This window comes from Dipodomys merriami, unplaced genomic scaffold (genome assembly GCF_024711535.1).
Source record: "Dipodomys merriami isolate MVZ:Mamm:240054 unplaced genomic scaffold, mDipMer1.0.p SCAF_4, whole genome shotgun sequence".
In the NCBI taxonomy this organism is placed as follows: domain Eukaryota; kingdom Metazoa; phylum Chordata; class Mammalia; order Rodentia; family Heteromyidae; genus Dipodomys; species Dipodomys merriami.
In genome coordinates, this window is record NW_027205603.1 from 67,511,101 (window position 1) to 67,531,801 (window position 20,701).

Sequence of the window (20,701 nt, forward strand, 5' to 3'; positions counted from 1 at the left end):
TGGGCGGTCTTTCCATTTCCTAGTGTCTTCTGCAATTTCTTTCTTTAACTTTTTATAGTTCTCATTAAATAGTTCTTTTACATCTTTGGTTAGGTTAATTCCTAAATATTTTATTTTTCGGGAGGTTATTGTGAATGGGGTTGCTCCCTTTATTTCCCTCTCTTCCTGTACATTATCAGTGTATAGGAAGGCAACTGATTTTTGTGGGTTTATTTTGTATCCTGCTATTTTGCCGAAGTGATTTATGATTTCTAAGAGTTTGGGGATGGAGTTTTTGGGATCGTGGAGGTATAGTATCATGTCGTCTGCAAAAAGGGATAGTTTAACTTCTTCTTTCCCTATGCGGATCCCTTTAATGTCTTTTTCTTGCCTTATTGCCCTGGCTAAGGGTTCTAGGACTATATTGAAGAGGAGTGGAGACAGTGGGCATCCTTGCTTTGTTCCTGATTTTAGGAGAATTGGTTGTAGCTTTTCCCCATTCAGTATAATGTTGGCTATTGGTCTGTCATAAATGGCTTTTATTGTTTTTAGAAATGTTCCTTCTATTCCTATTTTCTCCAGAGCTTTTAGCATGAATGAATGTTGAATTTTGTCAAAGGCCTTTTCTGCATCTGTGGCGATAATCATGTGATTCTTGACCTTGGCTCTGTTGATATGTTGGATTACATTTATTGACTTACGTATGTTAAACCATCCCTGTGTCTCTGGGATGAAGCCTACCTGGTCATAGTGAATTATTTTTTTTATGTGTTTCTGGATTCTGTTAGCTAGAATCTTGTTAAGGATCTTTGCATCTGTGTTCATCAAGGAGATTGGCCTGTAATTCTCCTTTTTGGTTGGGTCTTTGTTGACTTTCTAATAGTAGGTTAAAACTGTTGTGATATTATGCATAAATAAATTTAGCTATTTCTACAATCTGGTAATTATTTTTCTGAAAGCCAGAATGAAATTTAATCTTTATTTTTGGAACATTGATTTGAACTTAATTATATTAATTCATTAATTATAATTATTAAAATAAGTAAAGTGAAATAACATTTTTAAATTAAATGTTAATGAAAATATCAAACCTGGATAGAAAATTTAACCATTATTAACTAAGCCTTAACATAAAATGAGAACATTCATTTTGATGTAGCATCAGCAATCTTCATCAAAGCCTGTTACTGGCAAGAATAAGATGATGTTTACATATTATCTTGGCACTGGTGGCTCAAACTTGTAATCCTATCTTAACAGGAGGCTGAAACCTGAGAAATTGTAGCCAGAAAAGTCTAAAAGATTCTATCTCCAATTTACCAGCAATAATCCAGGCTAAGTGGCAAAGTACTGGCTGAACAAGCAAGCCAAAACTACTCCTAACAAATAAGCACCATACTTATTACCTTTAAAAAAAAATCCCCGGTGGCTCACGCCTGTAATCCTAGCTACTCAGGAGGTTGAGATCAAGGATCGAGGTTCAAAGCCAGCCTGGGCAGGAAAGTCCGTGAGACTCTTACCTCCAATAAACCATCAGAAAACAGGAAGTAACACTGTTGCTCAAGTGATAGAGTGCTTGCCTTGAGCTGAAGAGCTCAGGGACAGTGCCCAGGCCCAGAGTTCAAGCCCCATGTCCAATATCTTTTTTGAAGGGAATATTTTAATGAATTAGAGGATGCTTTTAGGAACTTCTTCTTTTTTTTTTGTCAGTTGTGCGGCTTGAACTCTGGGTCTGGGCGCTGTCCCTCTGCTCTTCAGCTCAAGGCTAGCGCTATACCGCTTGAGCAACAGTGCCACTTCCAAGGGAACTTCTTTCTTATACCAACTATGTAAATGCACATTTGTCCTTGCAGCACAGCACGATCTTTTAAATGAGCCCACTGATTTTTTTTAATGCACATTCTCTTGCATAACCTTGTGCACTTGCCTTCTTTGACAGCAGAAGTTTAAATGCTAAGTCTCTGATTTTGCATAGTTGCATTATGATTGTGCCTGAATAGTAAAGTACATTCAAAACCATACTATTTGTAACATTTTTAATCCTAAAACTACATTCCACAAGTTGAAAAGATTTGATTATATTCCATATGTTTCATCTTCTAATAGGCCTTTTCTGTCTTTTCCTTTTTATTCTCATCCTCACTTTTAATGATCCATCGGCTGACAGTGTCTTTACATCTAAAATGCAAAGCAGACAGATGGGCATGTCAGGGAAGAGCATGACCAAAAGCACCAGCATCAGTGGAGACATGTGCTCACTGGAGAAGAATGATGGCAGCCAGTCTGACACTGCAGTGGGTGCCTTGGGCACTAGTGGCAAGAAGCGACGCTCTAGCATTGGGGCCAAGATGGTAGCTATCGTTGGTCTATCAAGGAAAAGTCGCAGTGCTTCTCAGCTCAGCCAAACGGGTAGGAGTTTTTATGTTACCTTTGATGTATACTTGAATTGTCATTACAACACATTACCCATTTTATTACAGTAATATATGGATGATGACGTGGCTCCAGGGGGAAAGAAACATTTTTTTAACTAGTTAACTTTTTTAAAAACGTAACAGTGAATTTTATTTTGCAGTTAACAGTGAATTTTATTTTGCAGTTATCAGGCAACTTACTTCTAAGTGAACCTCGGCCACCATTCTTGAAATGTGTGTCTTCGCTCCTCAGGGAGGAGGGCAAGTGTCATTTGTTAAGCTTTTGTAATAATATTCTCATCTCTGGGGGTGTTTGCTTTGCTATAGGTTCTTCAAGTTGGCATCTGCCAAATTGATTTTCATTCCCAGCAACATGTAGTGAAGATGATGCCTCATATTTTGTGTGAATATATATAGTTCCCTTATTGCTGACAACCCAACTTCTTTTTCAGTTTGCAAGCAACATTTACCAGTGGTATCCATTTTCTTACCACAGCTTTCATTTCCTTATTAAAATTTCAAGCAACCATATTCTTAGGCAGCAGGGATGGAGTGTTTTCTGCTGACAGTGAAGATATTCAAAGCTTTTCTACTTTAAAAATTGGTTTCTAAATCACATCTGCCAAAATACAACATTCCTATTCAGAAAAGCCACTCTTACTAATTAAGAAATTTGTGAGTTAAAGCAATGTTGCTTTTCAAATGAGTGTTGATAATTAAACATTAAATCCCTGGTTATCTTGAAAATAATAATATCTTCTGCTTAACAAACAAAAGCATGTAATATGGTGTTTCTAATATAGCAAAATAAATTATAGGCAGCTGGATTCTAATTTGTGCTTGAATACTAGGGTTCTTGTACACAGAATTAAGTCTATAAATTAACTGCATAAAATAATTTTAGGTTACATTAATTCTTGTACCTGGTTATTTCTGGTTTTGTAAACAACTGATTCTAGAAGTTAGGCCTCCTGCAGTAATATTATATTAAAGTTACTTGATGGTGTTCCTTAAATACTGTTACTATCTGTAACTTCTTACTGTGTTTACTGTTGTTTTTGTTATGGTAATTTTCATTTGGTGTGTTAAAATTTCATTTCTTGTTTTAACGTAGAAATAAAAAGTTTAACTTACAGACAATGGACTTACAGAGCATTTTAGATAATTTTTTAAACTGTTATATGTATATATATATATAATTAACACTGTTGTGCTATTATAATATATATTGGCCTTTTGATATTAAGAGGTGTTTTGCATTAATTAGCAGCTAGAACTCTTGGATTTTCCTGTACAAAACTTGGAAAAATCTGTAAATGTAAAGCTGCTCTGAAAACTAGCCTATAAACTAAAGAAAAAATTAGAAAACTGAAATTGAGATTAATAAGACTATAAGCTGTGGTGAAAGGCTGATCATCAGCTACCAGGTTGCAGTTAGGCAGAAACAATGTATACTGCAAAAAGTTCTAAGAAGGGACTACACCAATCTTCACCATAAAGACATGATAAATCTTTGAGGAGATAAATATGTTTAACCTAATTTCAACATTATATTACACAGTGTGCACATATAGTAAAACATCATATACTCCATAATGTATACAATTATGTTAGTATAAATATTTTTAATTTTAAAATAAAAATAAGACTATAAAGAATAGGTGTTGTTAACCTCTGTAATTAATTTCATTCATTATAGCTTTTTGGATCAAATATTGAATACTTCTGATGTAACAGATGCATCAAGAACAAAAATGAGTAAGATATGATTTATAAGCTGAATTACTTAAAAATCTAGTCAGAGACAGATATCTAGCCACATTGCTTTAAGAGAATATGTGAGTGGTAAAACAAATGCTCAGAGAAAAGCCACTGACCCAAACCAGAATTCCAGGAATTAATTCTTACAAATGACTTCTGATAAAAGGGATCAGATCAGTGGCTAAAGTAACTGCTAACTAGGTTAAGGATAATGAGAAAGATGCTCTAGATAGAAATCATAATGACCAGGACTGAGGCATAATAAATACAGGAATGATAGGGAAAATAGCGAACTGAAAAGCTACAGATTAGGCTAATAGATAAGCAGAGACCAGATAGTAAGAAAGCCATGTAGAGACCAGACAGTAAGAAAAGTCATGTTTGTAGGTGATAGAAAAATGTTAAAGGTTTTTAGTAAGCTTTTAATATTTGTCATTATTTGTTATCTGTAGTTTGTGGGCAAAAAATAGCCACTAGTTTATATAAAAATAGTTGAACATGTACCTTACTAAAACAACACAAGAAAAACAGAGATCTTTTTCCTCTTAGAACTTACATTCTGAGGACTACAATTAAGAAGTCCTCACTTGTTAGGAAATGGAAAGACTTGGAAAAAATTATATTAAGTGAAGTAAGCCAGGCTCAAAGAAACATAGGTCCCATGGTTTCCCTTCTTTGCAACAACTAATATATGTCTGAGTCAAGCAGAAAAGGTCAGATAAGTTGATGTTAGGGGAATGAACCCCAAGATAAGTATTTAAATGTTTTTTTTCTTTCATGCAGTTGTTTCTAACATATTTATAAGATGATTTCTATGTTGCTTTGTATGTCCCTCCCCCACAGTATAACCCCTGCTTTCACTGTATTTGATGTGAGTATAATTTGTGAAGGGGAAGGGCAAAAACAAATCATTTAACTAGGGATAGAGGTGGACCCCCATTGCAACAATGATATGTACAAGTCGTTATGTCAAAAAATGAACTTAACAACTTTGGTGGGTGCAGGGGAGGATTGGGTCAGGGGAGGTGGGGGGAGTATGGGAAAGGATGGGAAAGGGAAACAAAGAGGAGGCAACAATGCTTGATAAGAAATGTACTCGTTATCTTGCCCATGTAATTGTAACTCCTCTGTACGGTATTCGCACAATAAAAAAAAAAGTCCATGTCTGATAAAAAGGAGGAATTAGCAAAATAGTGCAAAAATTCACATGAGAGATACAATCCTGAACTAACTCAGTTTGAATAAAAATAGAAGTGGAGGATGTGATAGAAACAGAAAAAACTTGAAGAGTAACATTAGTACTCATCTAACTTAAGTGACGGGTTGCATATGAGAAGATTAAAAAAGAAAAGATTCTGAGATATCTCCCATATCCCTTTCCTGCTAAGAGGATGATTATGCCATTAATAAATATTGGACATATAAGAGAAGGTTGAGGAAGAATCAAGAATGGTGAACAGTTTGAATTTGTTTCATCTATAGAAAGTACCAAATGGAAATGTCTAAAACATACTTTCTGATGTCAGAATCAGAGACAATTGTCTGAGAGTTGTAAAGTTCATATACTTCAAATAGTGACTATGACTGAAATTGTCCAAGAAATTAGCACTATAGATAAGAGAGCAAGACTATATTGTAAAAGACTGAATTTTAGAATTGGGTAACTGAAGAGGAGCCCAGAATAGAGACCAAGGAAGAATGATGAAAAACTAAAGCTATGGGAACATAGTGTCACAGAAATTGACACTTTTAGAAGTCAAGAAGAGAATGGTCTCTATTTCTCTTTGATCAACTTCATGTCTTTACATTTTTTACATAAATATCCCATATATGTTACTTTGGTAGTATTTTTATTATAAGATTATAGATTTTTTTTTAACCATATACTGAAGATTCTGTAGCACCATTGTATGTGTGAGTAGTTAAAGGTTTTTATTGTCAAAAATGTTGTGATGTTAGCAGATTGAAGAAATATAATCTTGTTTCTCTATACAGAGGGCAGAATTTAAGTCTGTTTGTTATTGTCGTTACAGTTAGTCAGTGGTACCACAATGGTTAAAATCTTAATTGTTCTTAAAATGTGTTGTTATGCCCACCCCCTACTAGCTTTGACCTTTTGACAGTAGAATTCAGATTATCTTGGTTTAACTATAGAATATCTAACTGAGATTATTATGTGATTACTGGATTCTAAACTTCCTTTGAGTTTCTAAATGGGATAGTTGTATGTATATGTGTCAAGTAAAGCTTTTGTGTTTTTTTCCTCATAAAAATATGTAATGAAAAGCTGTAACAATATTTAGAACTAGAATCTTCAAATTTAACTATTTGATAAATCTAGTCAAATAATTTAGATATTAAATTATCTAAAGTAATGAACTAGTTTTATAATGTTGGTTCTATTGTTTCAACATAAATATATAAGATATAAACTAAGAAATACAATACATGTTTTCAAGCATGTTTGAATTTTTGAGGATTCATTTTATATTTTCTTGGTTTCTGTATAGAGACCTATGTACCATTAAGTTAAAGAGGTATTTCGCGATTGACATGTTATAGTACTTTAAATTTTGAAGATGGTATTTATCATTGTAAAAATAAGTGTCATTGGTTCTCAAGACAAGAAAAGAGTACTTATCTGCCTTCTGAAGAACAGAAAACAGCAAAATTGGATCTTCTTGAAGAATAATGAAAGGCTCTGAGTAACATCACAGTAATTGTATGTAAACAGTAATTTGCAAAGAAAAACTCTATATAAAGCTATATTAGTGTTCACACAGAATCGTAAAGTTCTATCTTTTTTCTGCTCTGCTGTTTTGTGCGATCCTTTTCCTGTTATAGAAACTCAGCTTGTAAAATCAGCATTTTCAAAACAATAAGTATGGCTTACAAAGCGTCATAATCTATGATCAAGCCTAAGGAGATCCAGATTCTATTGCTTAACTCTGGGTTGATTAATATGGTAAATGTGGCTGTTTTAAAACCTCATCAATGTATCTAAGTCATAGTTTCTTAAGGCATTAGTGTTTGCTGTCATAACAAATTTTTATAAAGGTAAAATTTGAAATGTATAAGAAAGTGGTTTGAAAATTACAGTCACTTGGTAGATGTAACATATCAATAGTTCAAACTCTTGAAGGAATCAAGAGTTCTCGTTTGCATATGTTGATTTTCTGAGATATCCATTAGATATCTAAGTGTAGTTGCTTTGTAATTAGTTGTATAAATGAATTTAGAGCTCTGTAGATCAAGGTTCAGGATGTAATTTTAGAGTAACCAGCAAGAAATATCTAAAGCTATGATACTGGATAGGCTTTACGGACACAACTTGAATCAAGAGGAAAAGTTAAAGAAAGAAAAAGAGGAAAAGCAAAGGCCAAGCCCTGACACAGGTAGAAAGAAGAAAAGAGTCTATCAAAGAATACTTAAGAGCAACCACTAAAAAATAAATCCAAAATAAGCATATGGTATTATAGAAACTAAATGAAGAAAATATTTTAAGAAGTATGATGAGAGAGGCTGGGAATGTAGCTTTCTGGTACAGTGCTTGCCTAGCATGCATGAAGCCCTGGGTTCCATTCCTCAGTACCACATAAATAGAAAAGCCGGAAATAGGCCTGTGGCTCCACTGCTAGGCATTGAGCACAATGAAGCTGGGACAGTGCCCAGGCCCTGAGTTCAAGCCCCAGGACTGGCCAAAAAAAAGTCATGATGAGACATTAGCTGTGTCAATGGCTTCTGATAGATCAAGTAAGATGAAAACTGTAGATTTACTATTGGGTTTTGCAACTAGAAAAATCTGGTCAAAATTGACAAAGCTTGCAGTAGTACCTAAAGCCTGATGGAAACAGAGCAAATGGAGAGATGATATAGTGAGTACAAAAATAATACCTCACTTATTGAGCACCTAATGTCTTCTAAGCACAGGTAATATTTTAAGTCCACTAATAACATCTAGTAAACGCATATTGTCTATCTCCTGGCTCAACTTTTTCTTATTTAATATTTCCTTTCCGTGTCTGATGTACTGTATGATACAGTGATCTTCAGTGAAAGGTCCCTATGGTTTTACATGATTGTTTCCTTGGGAATGGGAAGAAACAGTAAAACTCAAGTTTTTAAATATAAATAAACAAAACAGCAATTAAGCTTTACTGATATTTAATATATGACTACTTCATTCTGGTGTTGTCAGTTGGCTATGTATTAGCTGGTCATGTATCTCATGCTTTTCTGGTGATATTTGTTAATTTTAGCTAAACAACCAGAAAATAGATGAATGACTTAAAAGAGTTTCCTGGGATAAAAGTCTAAATTTATTATAATTCTGAATACTCCTACTCAAGTGCTTCATCTCCTGATAAGAAAATAAGTCACTTGTTTCAGCATTTTGTTATTTCTCTTCCCCTCCCCAAGTTAGAAAAAAAAAATGTATATACAAGATGGAGGACACCAGAGTCAAATACAGTGAAAACAGCGATTATACTATGCAGGAAGAACATACAAAAGAAACAAAAAAAAATTGAATAGTACATTAAAACAACAGCGACAAAGATAAAACCTCTTGTATACCAATCTTGGGGTTCATTTCACTTAGCATCATCTTATATGGTCATACATACATAGCTTTTGACCTTTTCTGCTTGTCTGGTAAGATTATCCTATACATATACTAGTTATTGCAAAAAAGGGAAACCATGGGACCTATGTTTCTTAGGGTCTGGCTTACTTTACGTAATATAATTTTTTCCAAGTTGACCCATTGTAACAATGAGATGTACAAGACATTATGTTGAAAACAAACTTTCCAACTTGGAGTTAGGGGGAGGAGTTTTGGCAGTGGGAAGGGAAGGGATGGTAGGAAAAAAACAAAGGAGGGGGCAACAATGCTCAATAGGAAATGGACTAATTTCCTTATTCAGGTAACTGTAACCCCTCTGTACAGTATCTTTACAATAAAAAAATATAAAAAAATAAGTCACACTCCCCAAGAAATTCCTTTTCCAGTTTCAACATCACTAAAATTAAACATGAAAAAAACTGAATTCAAAAACAGACTGTGAAAATTTTCTACTTTCTAATATAATGCCAACTACTATATTATAAAAAACTTGCAAATTTAATATATAAGAAATTTGCTTATAGATTAGTATAATGAAGATATTCCCAGTAAGTCTGTAGTCTCTGGGTATATCCAGGTCTTTTCATCTTGTAGCTTTAACCTCTTCTGGGGCCTGAGAGTCTCTTTTATGTTCAGCCAGGATATGGGAAGTTTTTATGAATAGGAATCAGAAACTAAAGTCATTTCTGTAGATTTTTCTATAGCCAATAGTCATTTCTGTATATATTCCATGGCTGTGAAATGTAGTGCAGACAGTTCCCAAGAAAAAGAGCAAGCAGATTTGTAAACAAACCTCAGCCTTATACTGCCTCAAACCAGAATTTTCAAAATTTAGAAAGCATTTCAAGTATATTTTCTCAGCATGTAAATTTTTATTTTATCTTTAAAATAATTATGTGTATATATATATATATATATACACACACACACACACACACACACACACACACATCAGGTTTCCTTTCATAGAGTATAAGAGAATATGAGTACCATTTACAATTTTTTATTGAAATAAAGATGAAATTTTAGAGGGTTGAGAATGCTTACTAAAGCATTGTTTTTTAAAGAACATTATGCTTATTTCTTTTAAAAGGATTTGGGTCATGCATCCAGAAAATGGCTAGATAAGAAACCCCAAAATACATAAGCATATACTAAAAACTGTAATGCAAGTAAAGAGAACTTTGTTAAAAATTGAGAGTCATACCACTATTTTTAATTTGCTGTAATACCATTTGCCAGTTCCTGTTCTTGTTCGTGCAGTTGAGACCCTATTCTGAAAATAGTTACCAGTAACTATATCCTCTACCATTTCCTATTTCATTCTCATTCATTTAACATCTTTGATTTTTTTGATAGGAGGATCTAGTCACAGCTTCTGCAGAGTTTTCTGAAGAATCTGTTTTCCTGGCACCATTTGATGTTAGTTCTTCCTTAAGGGTCTTTTGACCATGAATCAATCCATCTGGTCCAGGACTCTTCTTTGTTAGCAGATTCATTATTACTGCTTGAATTTCATTGTTCATTATAGATCTGTTTAAGTGGTTTATATCGCCTTAATTTTTTTTTTTTGTCCGTCCTGGGGCTTGAACTCTGGGCCTGAGCACTGTCCCTCAGCAGTTCAGCTCAAAGCAAGCGCTCTACCGCTTAAGCAACAGCACACTTCCGGTTTTCTGGTGGTTTATTGGACATAAGAGTCTCATGTAATTTCCTGCTGGGGCTGGATTTGAATCTTCAGATCTCAGCCTCCTGAGTAGCTAGGATAACAGGCGTGAGCCACCAGTGCCCTGCTTTGCCTTAAATTTTTGTAGGTGAAATGCATCTACAACATATCCACTTCTTGTTTTTCCAGTTTTTTGGAATGTAAGTTTTCAAAGTATTTCCTAAACATTTTCTGAATTTCATTGGTATTCTCTTTTCATCTCTAGTTTTATTCATTTGAATTTTTTTCTCCCCTTCTTTTGATGAGTTTCGTAAGGATTTATCAGTCTTATTTGTTTTTTTAAAGAACCAGTGTCTTATTTTATTGATTCCTTTGGATTGTTTTAGTCTCCATTTTATTAATTTCTGCCCCAATCATTGTTTCTTTCTGCCTGCTAATTTTTGGTTTGGCTGGTTCTTGGTTTTCTAGGAATTTGAGGTGTATCATTAGGCTATTTAAGATCTCAGTTTTTAAATTTTTATATGGATTTATAGCTTGTAGCTCTAAATTTTCCCGTAGGTATTATGCATTTTTAGCACTGTCTTTGCTCTATCTCAGATGTTCTGGTAACTCATATGTTCATATTCTTTATATTCTAGGGATTTTCCATCTCCTTCCTTTATTTCTCTTATCACTCACTAGTCATTCGACAAAGGTTTGTTTAGTCTTCATATCTTGAATATATTCTGCAGGTTCTTCTGTTACTGATTTCTAGTTTTATTGGTATGGTCTGATAGAATATAGGTTGTTCTTGATTATAGCCATTCTAACTGGGGTGAGGTGGAATCTCAATGTTGTTTTGATTTGCATTCCTTTTATGGCCAGAGAAATTGAGCATTTCTGCATGTATCTATTGGCCATTCTTATTTCCTCTTCAGAGAAGTCTCTCTTTAGCCCAATTATTAATGGGGCGGTTGTTCCTTTGAGGATTTGTTTTTGGAGGGTTTGAGTTCTAAGTATATTTTAAATATGAACTCCCTGACAGTTGTATGACTAGTGAAGATCTTTTCCCAATCCGTGGGCTTTCTATTGATCTGGCTAGCTATGTCCTTTGCCTTACAGAAGCTCTGCAGTTTAATGCAATCCCGTTTATCCAACCTTTCTTTGATTTGTTGTGTTTCTGGGTCTTTATTAAGAAAACTTTGGCCTGTGCCAAGGAGCCCTAGAGTTTCTCCTATTCCTTCCTGTAATGTTTTCTCTCCTGGAGAAGTTTTTGTTGAGATACTTTGTCTACTTTTTGTTGTTATTTTTATGCCAGTCCTGGGGCTCAAAATCAGGACCTGTCCCTGAGCCTCTTTGTGCTCAGGCTAGTGCTCTATCACTTGAGCCCCAGCACCACATCCCGCTTTTTCTGAGTAATTTATTGGCGATAGGAATCTCAAGGACTTTCCTGCCTTGGCTGGCTTTGAACCAAATGAACTCAGCCCCTGAGTAGCTATGATTACAGGTTTGAGTCAAGGATGCCTAGCTATAAAAATGCTGAGTTTGTGGGCGGGGAAGGTGGTAGAATGCTTGCCTTGCATGCCTGAGGCCCTGGGTTCGATTCCTCAGCACCACATAAGCAAAAAGAAAAAAGCCGGAAGTGGCGCTGTGGCTCAAGTGGTAGAGCGCTAGCCTTGAGCTGAAGAGCTGAGGGACAGCGCCCAGGCCCAGAGTTCAGGCCCCACGACTGGACCCCCCCCCCCAAAAAAAAATTAAGCATTTAAAAATGCTGAGTTGCCGGGCGCTGGTGGCTCACGCCTGTAATCCTAGCTACTCAGGAGGCTGAGATCTGAGGATCGCGGTTCAAAGCCAGCCCGGGCAGGAGAGACCATGAGACTCCTATCTCCAATAAACCACCAGAAAACCGGAAGTGGCGCTGTAGCTCAAGTGGTAGAGGGCTCGCCTTGAGCTGAAGAGCTGAGGGACAGCGCCGAGGCCCAGAGTTCAAGCCCCACAACCGCCAAAAAAAATAAAAAATAAAAATAAAAATGCTGAGTTTACAGCTAAGATATGGAACCAAGCCATATGCCCCTCAGTAGATGAATGAATTAAGAAATGTGATATATATGTATATGTAAATATATATACATATGTGCACACACAATGGAATTCTATGCTTCCATCAGAAAGAATGACACAGCCCCATTTGTTAGAAAATGGAAAGACTTGGAAAAAATCATATTCATTGAAGTAAGCCAGACCCAAAGAAACATAGACCCCCATGGTTTCCCTTATTTGCAATAATTAGTATACATTTAGGATAATCTTAGCAGATGAGCAGAATAGCTCAATAGCTAGTACATATGACACTATACAAAATGATGCTAAGCAAAAATGAATTCTAAGACATGGACGCAAGAGTTTTGTTGTTGTTGTTTTTAATGTACTATATTTTTTTGTTTCTTTTGTATGTTCTTCCCCCTATTATAGATCCCCTGTTGTCACTATATTTGATTTTGGTACCCTCATATTGAATATATGTTTATTTGAATTAGGCCAGGGAAGGGGAACAACAGAACGGTGAGACAAAGGACAAGGGGGGAACCAGTGCATCAGGGATATACATAACAAGATAATATTTTGGAAATGCTCTGTACAATTTGTGGAGGGGGGGTTGGAGAGGGAAAGTAGGAAGAAAATGAGGGAAGGGTAACAAATTTGACAGGAAATGTACGTATTACCTTACTTATGTAACTGTAACCCGTACATCACCTTGACAATTTAAAAAAACCCTGGGTTTTCTTTGGTTTGGGGGGTTTTGAGGACTTTTGGGGGTTGGGGGCTGGTCATAGGGTTTGAATTAAGGGCCTGGGTGCTGTCACTGAGCCTCTTTATACTCAAGGCTAGCGCACTACCACTTGAGCTACAGCACCACTTCCATTTTTCTGATGGTTAATTGGACATAAGAGTCTCGAGGACTTTCCTACCCAGGCTGGCTTTGAACCGTGATCGTCAAATCTCAGCCTTCTGACTAACTTAACTCAACTAGGATTACAGGCTGCCTCCCAGCTTGCCTATTTTTTAATTAATAGGCTTTATGTCTTTTGGTTTTAGAGCTTCAAGATTATTTTTATATAAGTCACTTTTTAATATAATTTTTACAAACCACTTTTTATATAAATTTAATGTAATTTTTATAAATTTTTTTTATATTTTTATATAAATCACTTAACAGATAGATTATTTCAAGTGTTTTTCCTAATCTCTTAAGTGCCATTTGTTTTTGTTTTTGTTTTTCAATAGTGAAGTTTAGACTCAAGGCCTTGTACTTTGTAATCAGGTGCTCTACCACCCAGGCCTTTTTGGCTCTAGTTATTTTTCAGATAAGGTCTCAAATTTTTGCTCAGAGGGTGGCCTCAGACTGTAATTTTCTACTTATAACTCCCACATAACTGGTATAATGGACCCACACACATACCTTGTTTGTGCAGATGTGTTCTGACCAACCTTTTCCCCAGGCTGGTGGCTTCTCTGCCTCTCAAGTAGCTGGGATTCCAAGTGTTCACCATCATTTTGTTTCATTTTCTTTATAAGATTTTCTGAAGAAGAAAAAGTTTTAGTTTTAATTTTAATAAAGTTAAATTTATCTATAGTGAAGTAAAATTCTAAATTTTTAATGTTTGTTATTGTTGATTCTTTTAGTGTCATATCACAAAATCCTTTGCCTAATCTAAGGTCATGATGATTTAGCTGTAGGTTTTCTTCTAATTTTAGTATATGTGCTGCCAAAGTGAACACAAGGTTTTCTTCTAGTATTTATATAGTTCTAGCTCACACATTTAGAACTTTGATCCATTTTGTGTTAAAAGTTAAAGTAAAGGCCAGACTTAATTCTTTTGTATGTGACTATCCAGTTATCCCAACACCATTTGTAGAAGTTACTGTGCTTTCCCCATGGATGTTGGCACCTTTGTCAAAAACCATTTGGTAGATGTATGACTTCATTTTTTATTTATATGTTTGTTCTTATGCCAGTACCAGTATCTATTACTTTAGCTTCACAATGAGTTTTAAAGCCAGTTTATTAGTCAGCTTCTCACCACTGTGATAAAATAACTGAGATAATCAACTTAAAGGAGGAAAAAGTATGCTCTGGATTATGGTTTTAAAAAAATGTTTTAGTCCATAGTTACTTGGCCTTGTTGTTTGGGAGCCTATGAAAATACATCTACCAAGGCTGATGTGTATAGCATAGGAAAATTACTCACCTAATAGCAGACAAGCAGCAAAAGAGTAATGACCTATACGCTTCAACTAGGCCTACCTCCCAACAGCTCTACACCTTCCCATAGCACCACTAGCTAGTGACCACATCTTTACCACACTTAATATCCATTACAGAAATTATAATCTTCCATCTTTGTACTCATTTTTCAGGATTATTTTGGCTATTATGGTTTCCTTTTAGAATCAGCTTGTCATTTTCTACAAAGAAGGTAGCAGAAATTCTCATAGGTATTGAATCTGTAGGTTAGTTTGGAAAGCAGTAATATCGTGTTAGCATGGTTTAGTCTAAGTCATAAGTAAAGAATATTTTCTATTTCTTCCAGAAGTGGTTTATGGTTTTCAGGGTACAAATGTACACATCTTGTGTTAACAGTTATTTCTAAGAATGTCTTTAATGGTTATCTTTCTAGAATTTTTCCTGGTTTTATTTGGAAGCAATTCATAGATCTCCTCATGCTGGGAGTTAATCTGGGTAATATATATTTGTATCACACATTTATTTTTGGCAAAGGCCATCAGTTTAGGAGTTAGTATTTCTTATTTTAAATATAGATTGTATTTCACTGAGATAATTCTTTATTTTGGACCTTTGAAAGCTGGCAGCTCTTGAATCTTTTTATTTTATTTTATGTTGGTTAATATTAAAAGATGGATTAAAATGTTAAAATTTAAGGAATTCAAATTAATATGATATACTTCATAGAAATTCTTAGTAAGTTAAAGATTGGTCTTTAGAGATAATAAAGAACATTTAAATTAAGACTAGTTGGTCTACTTTGAAAAAAACATCCTGTTTGAGAAACATACATATGGATGTATTGTGGTAAGACTTCTGAGTCAGGCAAAAGTTTATAATATAGAAGAAAAGCTAGAAAATATATGATTATGGAGAGAGGTTTTGGTTATTGTTTGACATATTATTTTGGGTGTGCCAATTTTATTAACTAGCATTTGTCTAATTAGTGGATTATAAAATGATCTTCAGTGTTAATCCTTTTTTTGTAAAACTTAAGTGCTTTCATTGTATCTTTTAATGCATATCAATAGATGAAAATATTCTCAGATTTACAGTTAAACTTGATTTCACACCAGAAATCTATTTGAACTTAATAACCCTTAAGAAATAAACCACAAAATCTTACTTAAGCCAGTAATTCATTACACTTCATAGTAAACAAAAATTATTCCGTGAGCTTCTGTGCCTGGTATTAAAGGGTTATGTTGCATATATTATTGGTAATGGATTTGAAATTAGGGCTTCATACTTACTTAGCAGGTAATGCATTTTACTGCTTGAGCTGCTTCTCCAGTCAGCTTGCTCTGGTGGGTTTTTTGTTTGTTTTGTTTTGGTTTTTGTTGGTCTTGGGGCTTAGACTCTGGGCTTGGGCACTGTCCCTCAGCTCTTCAGTTCAAGGCTAGTGCTCTACCACTTGAGCCACAGCGCCACTTCTGGCTTTTTCTGTTTGTGTGGTGCTGAGGAATCAAACCCAGGGCCTCATGCCTGTCACACAAGCACTCTACCACTGAGCCACCTTCCCAGCCCATCTAGTTATTTTTTTCATATAAAGTTTCTAATATTTTTTACCCTATCAGGCTGGACTAAGATCCTCCTATTCATACTTCCTGCTGTAGCAGGGATGACAGATGTGTGCTATCATACCCAGCTATTTTTATTGAAATGGAATTTTATGAACTTTTTTTTATCTAGGCTTTTCTAGAACTGTATTCCTCTTGATCTCAACCTCCTGTATAAGTGAGATGACAGTTGTGCACCACCATACCCTTGTATTAGTGGCAATTGGGTCTAATGAATTTCTTTCCCCAGGCTACCCTGGAAGTATCATCCTCCTGATCTTCCCTCCTGAGTACCTGGGGTCAAAGTTGTGAACCACCATGAACAGATACTGGTTGAGATGGAGCTTCATGAACTTTTTCCTTGATCTGGCCTCACTACACTCTTCTGATCTCTGCTTCCTAAGTATCTAAGGTTATAAGCATAAACTGCTAGCACCTGATAAATTTTTAACTTAGATCTCAGTAGCTTTTCAAAGCTATCAAAGACTACTTCAAAGACTATTTAACATTTCCAAATAATATGTACATTTGTCCCACAAAAGGCAAAAGGCCATTCATCCTTTCTTGATTTTCCAGGACTGGTGGCATTGAGAGCCTTAAATCCTCACAAAAGGGCGCTATTGCAAATAACAAATATTATGCTAGCAAAACAAGGTCCTGCAGTATGGAGTTATGCATAAAAATAGATTTTATTAAAACAACAAACTCCTAAATGTTTGGCATAAATTTGTTGTTTTCTCCCTTACTAAGTATCTCCTGAGTTGGAATATTTCTACTCGCTTTTTACACTCAGGTGTCTGACTGTTAGAATTATCAGGGTTCAGGTAGAGTATGAAGAATTAATTGAAGAGAATTAGTTACTGCTTTTGTCTACAGGGATGACTACTACATTATCCATTCTCAGAACTCCAAGGGCTCTCTAAAATACTTCATTGTTAACCCACACTTATGTGAAGCATAATTGCCTTGATTATATCTTTCTCTGCATATGAATAACTAAAAATCAGTTCAGATTTACAGTTATATTTTTATTTCAACCCAGATTATTTTCCTTACCTACATTAGAGAATATTTAATATTCCAACTCCATGACCTTTTACTTACCCCAGAATCAATTAGGATCCAGACCCTGTAGTGCCTGGAGAGGCCATACCCTCAATATTACTCCAGCAATCTGCTAGATTTTCAAAGTTCAGAAAAGAATATTTTTCAAAAGAAATGTGTCTTGAAGGAAAGTACAGAAAAGAACCCACTTTCACAGGCAGGTCTAAGGAAAGAGATAGGTGATAGGAAGACATAATATTGAGACTAAGAAATGGAACATAGCACTGGTACCAGTTTCAAATCTCATGTGATTTTAATATATTTCATCTTTGAAAAGTTCAGTTCTTTTCTTTCATAGACTATATGAGTCAAAGTCTTTTCAACATTATAAATATGGGAAATAGATGTTCTTGTAAGTTACACGAGAACTCAGTGTAGGCTCTTTGAATTCTAGTTTGTTATTTTGGATTTATTTCTCTTCACTGTAAGAATTTCAACTCAGTACTTACAATATGAACAATGTAATTATGATTCTGTAGTATATTTGGGAATAAACCTCAAGGACATAATGAAGTGACAGATAGTTTCCTGCTGTTAATGTTCTATCAATCAGTTAAAATAACTTTAGAAAATAAATGTGTAGGTGAAGCTGAAAGCTTTCAGGGCCACAGTATTTTATTCTGTCATTGTACTCATCCATTATAGAAATGTAATTCTATTTTTATTTAGATATGAATATACTTACACTAAAACCATTTGCTTTCAACATACTGTGTGTTTCTTAAAATTTTAGAGTTAGGAGATTTATTTTCTCTGTTGGAAGATGGTTCTCTTATCCTATATTTCATCAAATTACTTTAAATTTTTAACGATTAAGACAATAAAATGCAATCCAAAGTTTTTAGAAATTATAATATTCTATAGAAGTAAGACTTTCCAAATTCTATTAAGAGTTTACTTTGGTAAAGTGTTTTAGTCTTGGATATTTATTTGTTTGTTTGTTTATGCAGTTCCTGGGGCTTGAACTCAGGGTCTGGGGTCTGTCCCTGAGTCTCTTTGTGCTCAAAACTAGCGCTATACCACTTGAGACACGGCAACACTTCTGGCTGTTTTTTGTTTGTTTGTTTTTAAAGTAGTTTATTGGAGGTAAGAGTCCCACTGGGACTTTTCTGGCTTCAAACAATGATCCTTAGAGCTCAGCCTCCTGAGTAGCTATGATTACAGGCATAAGCCACCAGTGCCTGATTAGTCTTGGTTATTTTTTTAATGCTTATTTTCAGACTTTTTAGATATGCTTTTTATTATGAAGTAAAACATGAACTCCCAAGAAGTTGTAAAATCAATATATCTCATGTATCCTTTTCTCAACTTCCCTCTGTGCTGTTTTATATAATTATAGTATGATATGAAAACCAGCAGAAATAATGAGTAAATTTGAAGTGTAGTCTGGAAAGTTTTCTGTATTTGAGACTTATATGATAAATTAGGTCACTGTTTTTGTTTGCTTGCACTTCCATTAAAAAAATACCAAGATTAAACAATAGGGATTTGTCACATTGTGGAAGAGTGTCCAAAAATAAGGAACTAGCCAGTTTGAATCTTGGTGAGGGTTCCCTTCCTGAAATACCATGTTGCCTTCAGGCTGTGTCCTTAGGTGGATACAGGAAACACACACACACACACACACACATACACACACACACACACACATACACACACACACACACACACACACACACACACACACACACACACACACACACACACACACACACACACACACACACACACACACCAAAAAACAAAACAACCAGAGCAAACTCTATTGTTTCTTTTTATGACACTAAATGGGGGCCCCACCTTTATGATCTCACCTAAGCCTAATTATCTCCCCACACTCCTGTATGTCAGTGCTATCACACTGGGCTTTAGCATATGAATTCAAAAGACACAGTTCTGTCTGTAGCTATAAAGTGGAAGCTTTCATCAGTATTATGGCTAGGTTTGGAGTATACATATAAGGAGAGAAATACTGCTTCTGCCCTTGGAATGGAGACACTTGAAATGTCTTTGGAACTATTTATAAAGCAGCTAATATACAAGTCTAAGGTTAGAGGATTGGCTTGGTCTGCAAATATAAGGGTTACACATATCATCACAGGTAATGTTTATAGGACAAGAATGAATCCAGCCTAGCATTCTGTTCAGCAGGACAGTCCTTTTGATGGTAATACTAATTCTGGGTTTTGTTTTTTGTTTTTTGTTTTTTGTGGAGTTGTGAAGGAAAGAAAGACCCTATGCCTAAAAATGTAAAGATACCATTTGTAGATGAATGCATATGAAGCATTATTCATTATTTAGAAAAGAAGGAAATAGTGTCATATGAGACTATGAGGATGAATCTTTCTTTTATTGATGATGTATATATGAAATTTTACTTATACTCATTGTTTATTAACCTTGAATATAACATTCATCATATAATCAACATATTAATAAAGGGAATAGCTGTTTCTGAAAATTATTTAAAGGCAAGGTATTTCTATTGCTGAATTGCATATAATCCATATAGTTCTTTATATTTAAATGTGTATTATCTTGTGCAAATGTCTGTATCTGAGTTCTTTTATCTGAGATCAGAGATTAACATTTTATTTGTTCAATACATACAGGTATTATATTATTCAATGACATACAGGTAATATATTAAAAGCAATATATCATAATCAGTGGAAACTTTAATCAATTAAAAAATAACACAAAACAGAAAGCAAAGATTGGATGGATCCATTCTGCTGTTTGGGGAATTGAGTCCATTAATATTTAGGATTATTATAGAGAAAATGGCTTCCTGCCATTTTCTTGATTTTCTCTATTTTGTTACTTTCCTCTTCCTGTGTCCTAAATTGGTCTTCTAGTGATTTTTGTATGATGTGTTTCCTTCATTTTCATTGTTTTCTTCAGATTGTAGTCGTCCCTTTAGTATTCTTTGTAATGCTGGTTTAGCGATCATGAATTCCTTTAATTTTTGCTTGTCGTAGAAAGTTTTAGTTTCACCATCTAGTATAAGTGATAGTTTTCCTGGGTAGATCAGTTTGGATTGGCAACTGTTTGTCTTCAGTATTTAGATTATACCATTTCAAACTCTCCTTGCATTGACAGTTTGTGTGGAGAGGTCTGCACTGATTCTGATTTTCTTTCCATTGTAATATAGCTTCTTCTTTGATTTTGTGGCATTTAAAATCAGTTCCTTGCTATTCAAGTCTAATATTTTTACTATGATGTGCCTAGAAGTGTTTATCCAGTCTACTGGGGATTCTATGTGCTTCTATTAGGCAGTGAGATTTTCTCTTAAGAGTGGGGAAGTTCTCAACTATTATTTTACTGAATAGG

At 34.8% G+C, this 20,701-nt stretch overlaps 1 protein-coding gene across 42 annotated transcripts in view; it reads left to right on the forward strand.

The window, feature by feature from the left end:
* The window catches only part of Rims2 (regulating synaptic membrane exocytosis 2), a 427,098-nt gene that overhangs the window by 357,954 nt on the left and 48,443 nt on the right, over positions 1-20,701 (forward strand). For 22 of the 42 annotated variants that reach the window (XM_069991192.1, XM_069991193.1, XM_069991195.1 and 19 more), the window contains one exon: positions 2,147-2,388. The exons of the other annotated variants lie outside the window; for them this stretch is intronic. In XM_069991192.1, coding sequence (XP_069847293.1) covers positions 2,147-2,388 — 242 coding nt within the window. The remainder of the gene's footprint in view (positions 1-2,146; positions 2,389-20,701) is intronic. 42 annotated transcript variants of the gene reach the window in all.